A 14,145-nucleotide genomic window follows, 5' to 3' on the forward strand; every position below is an offset into this window, starting at 1 on the left:
AAATGAACTATCACCAAAATAGGCTCAAAACATTGAAAAAAATAATGAACAGTATAAAAGTTAAAAACATAATAAAAATTTTTGCTGGTGAGACCTCAAGACTTACTCACACCTAAGAGGGAAAAAAAGTACACAACTTATCTTCCAAGAAAGACTAGCATATCCTGACACCAGACTGACCAGAAAACCATCCAGACAAATCCATACAAAAACAATAAGCCAGACTCACAGCTCATATTTAAATTTGAAAATACCTGTGAACCTAGGATTTGGGCGGGGGTGGGGTGGGGGGAAGCACGCAGGCACGCACGCACGTACACATGCACACGCGCACACACAAACACACACGTGTCTATGTTTGTCTGTGTAGGCTATCACCCAAACAGAGCACTACCAAACAGTACAACACTGACTATGTAAACAGACCTATGCCCGTTAGGTGTTTTCGGTTTTGCTTTGTCAATTTGACATAAACTAGAAGTCAACTGGGAAGAGAGACCCTCAGTTGGGAAAATGCCTCCATCTGATGGGTCTGGATACAAGTGTGTGGAATACCTTGTTCATTATTGACTGGTATGAGAGGGTCCAGCCCACTGTGGGTGGTGCCACCCCTTGGCAGGTGGTCCAGGGCTGCATTAAAAAGGCAGCTTAGCCAGCCCGAGGGGAGTAGGCTGCTTTCCACCACAGTCTCTGCTTCCGGTCCCCGACCTGAGCTTCTGCACTGGCTTCCCCATGACAGGATGACGATGGCAGACTGTGACATGGAAGCATGAGGCAAAATAAACCCTTTCCTCTCCAAGCTGCTGTGGTGTGTATCACAGCAGTGAGAACAAACTAATACAAGAAGCGATCACTTGGCTTTGTCACCTCACAGCATGCATAGCAATGACAGGAGCCTGTGCAGATGCAAGCCAAGGAATGTCTCACATGAGAGAGCAAAGGAAGGGCTGCGCTTGCTTCCTCTTATAAGGACTCGAGATAGAACACAAGAATGACCACTAGGCCCCAGCCTGTCTTAAAAGTTCTGCAGTGCTTCCCAAGCCTCCCGGGAGACAAACTACAATCTCACTTAATGAAGAACCTCAACAAAATATCAAACATACAGAGCTAGAAAACAAAGACAGTGGTTGCCATGGCTCGGGGATGGAGAGGAAGGGGTGGTGGGACCAGAGGACACAAAGACGCATGTGAGCAGGATGAGCAATCTGAAGGCTAGTGCGCTTGAGGCAGCAGTCACACAAACAGTGTTGTGTGTGCTGTGCTGAATGGGTTTGCTTGCCCTTGTCGCAAAAGCAGCCGCAGACAGATGAGTGTGCAGAAGTTATGCTATGTGCTTCACTGTGGAGACCTCTCTTAAAGATCTATATGTATCCCACAGCATGTGATGTGCCTTAACTATACAGAGTTCATTTTTAATGACAGATGTAGATAAGTCACTATCCACTCTAGATTGACTCTTTTAGATAAGTTATTTATTCTAGGCACGTGAGTGCCGTCCACATGCTTGGCTTGCTGTGCCAGCTTATCAGCCCCCATTCTGGATTTAAGTAAAACAAACCCCTTAGCAAGCAGAGGCTAGAGAAGCACCGCTTAGTTTGATAAAGGCTACTGACTGCTGCTCTTTGGCACTTTTATAAGAAACCCTGGAAAATGTAACAAGACAAGAACAATACAAAGAAAAGGTTGTGAAGCTTTAGAGCTGTGGTTATCTGTTTAGAGGATACAAGGTTACTAAACAGCACACCATGAAAACAGGCAGGAACCTTGAGTAAAGAACAGTGCCAGGATGGGAGGGGAGAGAGGAGGGGGCTCACAGGATGGGAGGGGAGAGAGGAGGGGGCTCACAGGATGGGAGGGGAGGGGAGAGGAGGGGGCTCACAGGATGGGAGGGGAGAGAGGAGGGGGCTCATAGGATGGGAAGGGAGAGAAGTCAGGGTCTTGCGATATAGCCCTGGCTGTCTTGGAACTATGTAGACCAGACTTGCAAAAATCCTCTTGTCTCTGCTTCCTGAGTATTGGGGTTAAAGTTGTGGGTCACTATGCCTGGCATCTTGTCATCTTTTTGACTCCCCAGCCCTGAACACTTCTATATGGAGGAGACTCCCCCATTACTTAAGTCTTGAAGAACGTTTCTTCTTTGAGACAGAATTTTGTGTTGCTCAGATTGGCCTCATACTTGATCTTCCTGGGTGGACCTGTCAGGTGCTGTGCAAGCATTTGCCTCCATGCTGTTGGCTGAAGGAGCCAACTTCCAGAATGGTGCTGCCAAGTGTTATTTGTGAAGCTTCAAACAAAAGGTCTCTAGCAAGAGACCCCATTTCAGATGTAAACCTTAGGTGTGCCCCAGGTCTCCAGGACAGGAAATCTGCTCGCTCTACAAAGCACTCCAAGATGAAAATGAACTGTACAGTTCAACTGCTTGGCAGACTGCGCTGCTACAGAGTGGGTTTCACGGGGTCTTCTTTAGGGAAATCAGGGCATGGCAGTGAGTATCCGGAATCCTAGCACTGGGGAAGCAGTGGAAACCTGCTAGTTCAAGGTCACTGTGGGCTATATGGACACCCTGCCTTAAAAAAATACCCATAAAGATACAAACACAAAATACTATGGTCGTTTAACACCATTTAACATGAGGGAGATTACAGCAGAGGAGAATGAGAGTCTCAAGTGATAGTGACTGAATAATACCATTTTTGCACACTTTACAAAAATAAACATGATGTAATACATCACTAGGGTCCCTGCCATGGCCTTGGAAGGGGCTTTGTAAGAGATGGGTGGAATTTAAGCTCCCTGTCTTGAGATAAACCTGCTACAGGACACATGCTTAAAGGCTGTCTCTAATGGCTGTAAGATAAAAGATTAAGACAGAGAATCTGGGAATGTGAATGTGGGTATGGGGTGTGGGAAGGGATGAAGCAGGGGCAGGGGCAGGAGTGGGGTGGGCAGCAGGACCTTTTTACCAGGGTGCCTGACAGCTAATACATTTGTTACTTACAAACATGAACCTTCCAAATGTAACTGAAGTCTGGGGACTATCTTTAAGTTTCTTACCTTTTCTGTGCTTTCTGTAACAGCAGATTCAGGAGTGTTCTGAGGAGGGGAAAGAAAAGGAAAATGAATTCACAGTAGGTTTGGGACGTGTTCCTGACTCTCTGATATCTTCAGAGATATTTTCTCCCCCTGACCCATTTCCTCTCTTAAGAACTGAATTCATGGAGTACACATGGAAGACCAGCATCTGGGCAACTGTCTAGCCTGCAGGGTTTCAAGACATGGTATCCATTCTTCAGGACCTTAAACTAGCTGGAGAAAGATGAGGTATTTGATTATATGGAGGTGAATGGATCAGTTAGGGGCCGTGGGAAAATGAACATTGAAGAAAACTGAAATGAGTAGTTCTTTTATTTTTTATTATATTTTTATTTTAACATATTAAAATTTAATATTTAAATACTTTAATTTAATAATTAGTTTACTTTTATTTATTTGTGAGAGGGAGCCTTGTATGCCCCATGGTTTGCTTGCTGAAATTAAGGACAACTTGTGGGAACCAGTTCTCTTCTGTCATGTGGGTCTCAGGGGCCAAACTCAGGTTGTCTAACTTGGCAGCATGTACTTGTGCCCACTAAGCTATCTCCAGGGCCTTCCTTTTCTTTTTGAAATTAGCACATATGTATAGAGTGCCATGTGCTGTGCACGCACATAGACACACTGTGCTGTGGTGTTTTGTTTTGTTTTGTTTTGGGCAGGGTTTCTCTATGTAGCCCTGGTTGTCCTGGAACTCACTATGTAGACCAGGCTGGCACTGAACTCACAGAGATCCTCCTGCCTCTGCCTCTGAAGTGCTGGGATTAAAGTGTAAGCCACCGTGTCTGCAGCCTGTGTGACATTCCTAACGGAAGCAGACGGATCTAAGTTCAAGGCCAGGGTGTTCTGGAGAGCAAGACCAGCCAGGGCTACACACAGAAACCCTGTCTCAAAAACCATAAACAAACAAATGACATCCCAGCACATAAGGAAGAAGGGCTTGAAATTCAAGTTTGTACGGCATGTTATAACTCTACCTCAAAATAAAAAAAGCATACACATACACTGAAATAATAATTTCAACCCAAAGTATTCTTCCTACTTCAATTATAAATCAATCAGTCTTTCAAAAATATAGTTTGGGCACTGACTATTACATCATTGGACTGACTGGTTAAAATTTTAAAAGCATAAGATTGAGATATTAATTTGGAAATCTACCATCCAATTAATACAAAAGAGCATTCACACTTACCAGGGTTGCTAAAAACAGGCCGTATGTAAGGAGGGCCAGGAAGGATATGTGACTGGCAAATCCCAGCAGTGTATATGAAAGGAGGCTTGGCACTCTGAAGTCACCTTCTGAGAAGACCCTATGGTGGCCAGCGGTGAGGAGAATCTCAGCCTTTGTTCCCCTTATTAGTAAGACAATGGATTTTTTTTTTTGGTCATACCTGCACAGTGTGTTTGTCTCTGTGTGTGTGTGCTAGCTCAGGCTAGGCTAGTGTGTGTGCTAGCTCAGGCTAGGCTCATGTTCCACCACTGAGTTACTTCTCTATTCCAATACACTAAACACAATATGTTTTGTTTTGTTATTCTTGATTTTATTTGTTTTCTTGAGGCAAGGTTTCTCTGTGTATCTGGGGCTGTCCTACAGTTTAGTTTGCAGATTGGCCTCAAAGTCACTGAGATCCACCTGCCTCTGCCTCCTGAGTGTGTGCCACCACCACCCAGCTTAACACAATGTTTTAAATGGGGTGCTCAATTAATATTAGTTGGTTTTTAAAAAGAAAACTAATGTATGCATATTATATTCTTGAGTAGAATAAGTTTTAATCTTTACTAAGAAAGTAGATCTCAAGCCAACTGAAATAGTTAAGTTGCTATCTACTAAGAAAAACAAAGGCCACACACACTCTGGTAAACATAACAGGAAAAGAAACATTCAAGGGCTGCTTCCAACCAGGGTAGGGAAAGGTATCTATGAGGTAGGACTCAGGATAAAAGACTCCCCTCCCAGAAGAAATGTCTGGGTGCTGTCTCAGGGACGGAAGTCCAAGTCAAGAGAGACACTGAACCACTCAAGACATCTCTGCTTTCTAATACTTATCTGAGGGAAATCCGTTTGGAGACTGTCTATTGTTCCTGTTGCTGTTTGTCAACCCTCCAGTGGCCTTGCTAGCTCCACAGAGAATTTAGGCTAGATTTGAGCTAACTGTAGAGAGAAAAACATTGATTAAAAAAGATGTTTCTTACCAGTTGCAGCTGTTTGGGCTTTTTCTTTTGATTTAGAGTCAATTGGGGGTGCTCCACTTCTTTTAGCCAAATTTCCTTGGGCAACTTATACACTTCCAGCCAGACATCTCCAGCTCCTGCATTGGGAAACCAAACAAACAAGTGTTGGGCAATGGAGTAACATGGCAAGTTTCAGCTGGTGACTGTCTCCTCAGAAATGCTGGCCTGGACATGCAGACCCTCTGCACTCAGTGCTTGGGTAAACAGAAGCCATGGCTATTGTAAGCCCTCACTGACCAAGCAATGTCTGCATGGAGCATTGAGTCCACAAGCCACTGCTATCTAGTGCAGTCAGGGGTTTCTCCTACAACACTGGCACAACTGAATTCTTAACCAAACTGTCATCTTTGCCAAGTCCCATGTTCTCTATGTTGCCAATAATCAGTTCTACTGACATTCTCCCCTAGAGTTGACATTGCCATTAGGGGAGGAAGCTGGCACATGTAAGCATAGCAAGAGAGGCTTGGGGCAAAGGGAGAGTTGGAGAGGGGACAGATCCCAAAGAAGTCTTCGGACCAGCATTTGAGATGATGATCTACGGGAGGCTAGAGAACCTTCTCTCATCACAAGATCAGGCTGAGCTCCTGTTCTGAATACTGACCCAGTTGGGAAAGGTTGCTCTCCCATGGAATGGGATCCTGCATCGATGTTCCATTAAACATGTAATCATCTGGATATTTTAATTTCACACATCTTGTTCCACAACCACAAGGGAGTAAATGCCATCATTTGAAGCTACCTACTTTGTGGTTCTTTGTTATGGCAGCCCGAGAACATGAATACCTGAGTGTTTTGCCTACATCTATGTATGTGCTTGGTGCCTGCAGGGGTCAGAGGACATGTTAGATCCCTTGGAACTAGAGTGACATGTGGTTGTTAGCTGCCATATTGATGCTGGGAATCACAATCGAATCCTCTGGAAGAATAGCCAGTGCTTTTAACTGCTGAGACATCTTTCCAGCCCCTAACATTTCCTTTGATTTAAAAAGAGCACTATAAAATCTCTATCTTCTGCAAACATTTAGTGTTTAGGGCTCCTTTGGGGGAAGACGTATAGATCCAGGCTTGTCTGATGTATGTCTATGTCTAAATGTGTAAAAGCTGAAAATCAAACCACCAAACACTGGAATAAAGTCTGCTCTGTTGACACAAGTGTAATTGCAGCTGGCCAGATGAGGAGACATGTGCTAAGATTGGCACATGAAACTTTAAGGAGAACTAGATACTAAGAGAATGTATCTTCTCAAAACCTCTAATAACTACAACAGTGGTGTTAACACATCTAAATAGTCTGATTCTCCTGCCTCCGGGAGATGCCTAAATCACCTCCCTTGTTTTTAGACTTAGTGACTTGCTCCTTACAGAGGATTACAAGGAAAAAACCAAGCCAGGCATGGTAGCGTAGACCGCGAGTGACAACCACTCTGGAGGCTTAAGCACAGGGTTTTGGAGCCAGCCTGGAGGAACTTGTGATCTAAGCTAATACCAGGAAAAGTGAGTCAACCTGGGACCCTACAGTTTTTGAGACAGTGCCTGGTCCTGTGTGAGCTTCCCCCTAAATCCTTAGCCTTGGGAGAGCCATGAGAAAAAAGGCAGACAAACCGAAGTGAAGGGCACTCCACAGACTATCTGCTTGGTCCTCCTGGAGAAAAAAAGTCAAGGTAATGCAAACTAATGACCAAGAAATTGTCACAGGAGTACACTAGAGTGACAAATGACTCAATGCAATACTGTATCCTTGCCTAAAGAGGGAAAAAAAAATAGCAAGGAAAAGAACTGATGGGAAATCGGGCCAGCAGGGGCAGTGTCACTATTCCTGGTTTTGTCTCCACAGGCATGTACACCATCTGGTTAAATGCAGCTGTTAGTGAAGAACTCAGAGGAGCTCTGTGCAGGCTTTGGCTCTCCTCTGGTTTTTAAAAAAAGGTGTTACTTATTTTCTGTGTACGGTTGTTTGCCTCTATGAATGTCTGTATACTACCTGCATGCAGTCAGTGCCCAGGTGAGGTTGTTGGATCCCCTGGAACTACAGTTACAGTTGTGAGCTGCCATGTGGGTGCTGGGATCAAACCCTAGTCCTCTGGGAAGGGCGGTCAGTGCTCTTAACTCATGAGCCATCTCTCCAGCCCTTGCTATTCTTTAAGTAGAACGTATGTCTTTTGTTGGGTTTTGGTTGTGAGACAGAGTCTCACTGTATCCTCAGGCCCCTCCCTTCTGCCTGAGCCTTCCCAGTGCTAGGGTTACAGGCATGCGCCACATGTGTCTAAACCTAAAGTTGTTTCTACAGTCAAAGTCTGGAAGACACACAAATCTGACACCCCTCACAGCTTGGGTGACCTTGCCTTGGAAGAGGAAAGCTGCATAGTCCCCGCTCTGAGAGACCTCCATCCTTACACAGGTGCTTTGCTTGGTGGTGTCATCCTGAAAAGAAGAGACGCCAACAGAGTGAGTGCTGTCTGCTAACGGGCAGAGCATATGGCAGGCTCCCGTGGCTCACACCAGGTTCTCCAGAAGCTGTGATGGCGAGATGCCTCGGGTCAGTTCCTATCCCCAGCTTGGTATAGGAATTGGACAAGAAATGGAGCTCGCTTTAGACTTAGTTCCTCAAAGGTCATGGAATGCATCAGTTAGGGTTTGCAAACCATAAAGTCAATGCTATACTAAATTATTCAGCAGAATCAAAGTAAGTTCTACATGACAGCGAAAACTGGTGCTTGTCTGGATGATAGCAGAGGCTGGGCAGAGCCCTGGAATAAACGCTTTTCCAATTGGGGGCCAGCCTAGAGAGGCTGCAGGATGTGTGTGCTACACCTTGAAGGAGCTTGAGAACCACTAACATAATAAGGTGGTACACTAGTCATATTGGTGAGTCCCTAATTTGTTTAAAGAACAAACAATTTTCATGTATATATCTTAGTATCTGTCAACTTGCTAAAGAGATTTTCAAAAACGCAAAAACACATGCATAATGAGTCCCCATGTGGCCTTCACGATGCTCCACTGTGCCAGCGCAAAGCTCGCTCATTGTGCTCAGCGTAGCTCCACTGTGACATCGAGATGCTTAACTGCAGTGTCACAGTGCTGCATTGTGACATCACAGTCCTCCATTCTAAAATCCTAATGCTGCTTGTGATGTCACAAAGCATTTTGCTGTCATAATACTGCACTGTGCCACCAAATGCTGCACTGTGACAAGACAGTGCTCTACTGTGTCACAGAATGTTTCATTGTGACCTCACACTGCTACACTGTGTCTTCAGAATGCCAGACTGTGGCATCATAATGCTTCATTGTATGACATCAATACTGCTCTGTGCTATCATATGGTCCATGGTGCCATCACAAGTTTGCATTTCAACATCATAATTCTGCATTGTGCCATTACAATGTTCAATTGTGTCCCTGCAATGCTGATATCATAAACTCCAATGTGACAAATATTGCCTCAAAATGACATCACCCTGCTTGACTATGCTGTCACAGTGTTGCACTAGACAATCTGCAATTGTGCCATCAAATGTTTCTTTACCCTGCATCACTGTGACGTCACTGCTACTGCACTGTAAGGTCTGTAAGATGATGATGCATTCTGACATCACTATGCCGCACTGTATCATACAGCGTGTGAGTCTACAATCCGCCACTGTGCCACCGAGGCCGCACTATACCACCCCAGCTCCTTTGTGACAAGTTCCCTTGTGTCATGTTATTGCATTGTGGCATCCCAATTTTAGTTGTATTTATTACCTTCCAAACCCAATATGTTGCTAATATTTAGTTAAGTCCAAGTTATTAATTCTTATACGGTAGATAATAACTAGTCTACCTTTCAGTTTCCTTAAGCCCTTCCTGGAGGATATTAATGTCTGTCACAATTGGTTCAGATTACAATCAAATAAAGCCCAGCAGACATAGTGGCACACACCTTTAATCCCAGCACTTTGAAGGCAGAAGCAGGTGGATCTCTACAAGTTCAAGGCTGGCCTGATTTACACAGTGAGTTCTAAGCCAGGCAAGGCAGCAAAGAGAGACCCTGGTCTCAGTTAGGGTTCCATTGCTGTGAACAGACACTATGACCAAGGCAACTCTTATAAAGGACAACATTTAACTGGGGCTGGTTTATAGTTTCAGAGGTTCAGTCCATCATCATCACAGCAGGAAGCATGGCGGCATGCAGACAGACGTGGTGTTGGAGTAGTCAGGAGTTCTACATCTTGATCCACAGGGAGCAGAAGGAAACTGTGCATGTAGCTTGAACATAGGAGACCTCAAAACTTACCCCCACAGTGACACACTTCCTACAAAAGGCCACACCTACTCCAATAAAGCCACACCTCCTAATTGTGCCACTATGGGCCAAGCATTCACACACATGAGCCAGTGAGGGCCAAACACATTCAAACCACCATACTCTATTTCAAAAATCAAAAACAAACAACAAACCCCACCCCCAAATCTGAGGGTCTGGAAAGACAGTTTAGTTGGCGAACTGCAGATCTCAGTTTGGATAAATTGTGAGAGCATAAATTTAATGATGATGATAATGGTGGTGGTGGTGGTGGTGGTGGTGAGGGTGAGGATGACGATGGTGGTGGTGATAAGCTGAGTGTAGCAGCGTGTGTCTGCCTATAATCCTAGTGCTGGGAAGGTGGAAGAAGGAAGACCCTGAGCTTGCTTCCCCAGCTAGTCTAGTCAAATCAGTGAGCACAAACTGCAGTTGAAAACCTGCAATTACTATAGTTTTGGGAACCCATTAATTCAAAAAATACTGAGAAGTATAGTCCTTTCTTGAATCCTCTGGGGGAGATACCAACTCTTGAAAGTTATCCTCTGACCTCCACATGCATGCAGTGACGCCCACACACACTAAAAAATCCAATTCCTGTTATTTTCCATTCCATAACTAAATAATGTGCGTATCTTTAAGAGTATATGCTGTGTGGTGTGAGTGCCCGAGGAGACCAGGAGGAAGAGTCAGATGCCTGAAGCTGGACTCACAGGCAGCTATGAGCTGCTGATGTGGGTACAGAAAGAGCAGCCGGCACTCTCACTGGCTAAGCCATCTTTCCAGTCCCTGCATTTACATTCTTCAACTCCTGCTGTGCCTTGGGCATTTTTATGGCCCAGTTCTAAGGCTCTCTGGGACCTGCTGACATCCCATCATCATACAAGTCAGACAAAATTTTCATTTAGTCTCACTGAATCTCCAAGAGCTTCACAGAGCCTTGCAAGCACTGACTGGCTGCTCAGTTGCCATAGCAGCTGCCATTTCCCAGGCACAAATCTATGTGGTTGTAGGATAGAGCTTCACTGGAGTAATTTTAAAAGTGTGTGGACATGTGCATGAGACAGTGTAAGTGTGAAGATAACAGGACAATCTTGGGCATTCTGCTCTGTCCTCCACCACGGAGGAAATGGACTCAGGTCATCCTTGCAGCAAGCACCTTTACCCGCTGAGCCATCCCAGCCCTGCTTGTTTTTAGTAAAGTTTTGATTTCCTGAGGCTTCATCCTGGATAGGAGTCTTTTATGAGGAGCACACTCGGCATTACCTGCTTCATGTTCTCCAGCTAATGGGGAAGGACAGGAACTCACCGTTTCATTGATGGCTTTGATGAGATAAAGGCTGTCTTTACACAAGTAAAACAATCTAACAATACCTGAAACAGAAAAATAAGAGACTGTGAGGCCAGAGAACCAGAAAGGGCTGAGCACAGCATCTGACTTAAACTTCCTGTCCTGCCCGTGCTTCGTGCTTCGCGGTCCCTCATGGCCTATGCTACTCTTGGTCTCCCAGCCTTCCTCCACCCTACTTTGAAACATTCAGTCTGTTCCTCTTCCCAGACCCCTCCTCTCAGCTACTGTTGCTTTCCTGGAAGTCTCCTATAAGCACAGCAGCCACAGCGGTCTGTCCTGCGTTTCCAGCCCCTTACTCTGCCTGTCTTCTACACTTCTTCACACAGGCACAACTGTTTGCTGTGGATGTGTTGGGTTCATGAGCTCCTTTGAGAGAAAGGCTCCTCCCTTAGCTTTCCATGTGCCTTAACCCACTAGGCTCCTCAAGCAGTTAATTCTGTTGAATTCAGGATGTGATTGTCACCTGCTATGACTTCTTACATTTCTTTAGGAGCCTCCCAGTTACTCATAACCTGCCTTTGTACCCATGATATAGACAGCTCACAAAAAGAGCTTTGGTTCACTGTGGGTAAAATTCTAATCCATCTTAAAAAAGATTCATGGGATAGTTATTCCATGCCACTGACTGTATGAAGGACACCAATGTAGTCTACATTCAAATTTACCAGAAGAAGGTAACACAGACATGAAACTACTTACATCATGGGTCATAATGAATATGGCTTTTTCTTTGGTCCAAAGCCCCACCATGTCCTACATAGATATCCCCAAGGTATCTAGATCTGTGGGTGCTCACATGAACTTCCTCAGCTCACACGCCCTGAGCACCTTCGTCCCTGTCACGTTATCGAGGTCATCCACGCAGGTGTCTATCACAGAAGGCAGTCATCACTGCCTACACTGCCCTGCATTCCTTCCTCACCACAAATACGTTTTACTCTGCAGTCTTGTTGGTAGAAAGGGTAGTTGAGACAGGCTCTCATGTAATCCAGAATGGCCTCAAAATCCCTATGTAGGTGAAGATGACCTTGAACTTCTGATCCTCTTGCTTCTGCCTTGCAAGTGCTGGCCGCATATGTGAGCTGCTATTTGCTCTATCTAGTGTATTCCTCTTTACATCAAAGGAAATTTAATTTTTTTTTATTACGACTTTTAGAGGGGGACACTCATGCCACATGTGTGTGTGGCGGTCAGAAGACAATCTGTGGGAGTCGCTTCCCTTCTTCCTCCTAGTGAGTCCTGGGCATGGAACTAAAGCATGGTAGCAAGCCACTCTGCCCACTAGGCCATCCTGCCAGCTCTCTTAAAAGCTTTTGGTTTTGAATACTTAGAGAGAAGGTGCAAAAACAGAACCAGAAATGCCCTTGAATCTTCTGCCTCACTTCAGCGAAATCCATATCTTGCACTGCTACAGTGCGAGCTTCTTTCTATTTCACCCTGTACTGGCTTGGACCTTCACCCTTTCTCTCTTAAGTGAAAAGAGCAGTACCCGCCTCCTCCTCTCCCCCTTAGCCTCCTTTGGTTTTGACTTTTCCCAACATGTGTGCAGGTACTTCAACACACTCAGGCAGGAGTGATGTCAGCTGGGTCGCAGGGCCCGGGGATGGGAGGGTGTATGAGTGATCCTGCCTGGTTCGAAATGTCCGTGTGCCTCTGATTGCTATTTCCCTCAAGGAAATTATTTAACCTCTATGCCTCAAGATGCCTCTTCCAAACAGGACAATAATCAACTGTGCTTCCCTTGAGCAGGTAAACCAAATGGGTTAGCATATGCGAGACGTTAGATGATGCCTGGCACACCTCGCTGGCATGTAGATAATACTTAGGAATACATGAGCAGAGAGAACCCGCCATGCCTGACTTCACTTATAATTGCAAATGAGATTAAACTGAATACAAGTCTATAGGTCCCCATAAATTAATCTAAAAACCAAGAAGAACAAATACCCATTTCATCCACGGGAACAATGAGTACGTCATTCCCCAAATCTGTGGCCCAGATGGAAATAACATCAACCTTAAACTTCTCCAAAACAAGCATTTTTTTGTAATTGTGCAGATTATAGATTGAGAATCCTTTGGGTCCTCCAATAAACAGATAGTCTTGTGAGACAGCCATACCGCCAGGCATTTTGTCGAGCTGGGAAAACATGCACATAAAAAGACAAATGATTTCTGTCTGTCAATGCCATCAAGCAACCTGAGCTGGCTTTTCAGAGAGGAGTAGGGATCCTCCTAGACATATCATTGCCAAACGTGCGCCTGCTGAGAATGTTTGCCCTAAGCACTTCATTTTGAAGGAAAGCAGTCAGAGAGACAGAAGTAAAACGAGGCATATATTCCGAACATGAGCACAACCGCACATCCTGTGCTTTATCCGACCCAGTGTCCTGTGGGAAGAACGGCTGAAGCTGAGTTGCTAACAGTTCTCATTGCCACACATGGGGGGGTACATTAATGAGGTTTTTCAGTGTCAGTAACATGACATAAAGGGCCTTTGTGGGGCTGGAGAGATGGCTCAGCGGTTAAGAGCACTGACTGCTCTTCCAGAGGTCCTGAGTTCAATTCCCAGCAACCACATGGTGGCTCACGACCATCTGTAAAGAGATCCGATGCCCTCTTCTGGTGTATCTGAAGACAGCTACAGTGTACTCACATATAATAAATGAATAAATCTTAAAAAAAAAAAAAAAGGGGGGGCCTTTGTGTAATCTTCAACTAACCATACACTCCATTTCCTATAGGCACCCGCAGCATGCCTACTGTCTTTCAAAAACGCACCTGGATTTCCAATGGAGAGGGATTTCTTCTCATCAGGCACTTTCATTAATATGTAAGTGAAACAAACAAACAAACAAACAAACAGGCACTCTTGTTCATACCTGGATTTCTGCAGTTGGAGGGTAGATGGCAGGCACAGTCCAGTTCTTCACATTTTCCCTGAGAGATTCTCTGTTTTCAATAACTTCCCATGAGCGGTCAAACAGATGGTTTATCAGCTTGTTGATCATCCGGTAAGGCTGAGGAAGGGAATCCAGTTCTTGATCCACGTCCTTGAAGACAAAATCCTTCTCATCATCCTTAGGCCAGTCTGCCTCAGTTGGAGATGGAATCTCCAGTGGGCCCTTGGAAAACACAGACAACCTTGGCTTCTGAGCCTGACTTCCTTTAAAAGATGACATCG

General features: G+C 45.0%; 1 protein-coding gene across 1 annotated transcript in view; it reads right to left on the reverse strand.

Annotated features, from left to right (window-relative positions):
• The window catches only part of Wdr93 (WD repeat domain 93), a 38,276-nt gene extending 24,131 nt beyond the window's left edge, over positions 1-14,145 (reverse strand). Inside the window, exons 1-6 of the mRNA XM_032895986.1 lie at positions 13,844-14,145; positions 12,909-13,101; positions 10,920-10,984; positions 7,668-7,746; positions 5,287-5,402; positions 3,055-3,093 (exon numbers count right to left, since the gene is read on the reverse strand). Of these exons, the coding sequence (XP_032751877.1) occupies positions 3,055-3,093; positions 5,287-5,402; positions 7,668-7,746; positions 10,920-10,984; positions 12,909-13,101; positions 13,844-14,143 (792 nt within the window). The 5' untranslated portion in view covers positions 14,144-14,145. The remainder of the gene's footprint in view (positions 1-3,054; positions 3,094-5,286; positions 5,403-7,667; positions 7,747-10,919; positions 10,985-12,908; positions 13,102-13,843) is intronic.

The sequence above is a fragment of the Rattus rattus genome, chromosome 2 (assembly GCF_011064425.1).
Source record: "Rattus rattus isolate New Zealand chromosome 2, Rrattus_CSIRO_v1, whole genome shotgun sequence".
In the NCBI taxonomy this organism is placed as follows: domain Eukaryota; kingdom Metazoa; phylum Chordata; class Mammalia; order Rodentia; family Muridae; genus Rattus; species Rattus rattus.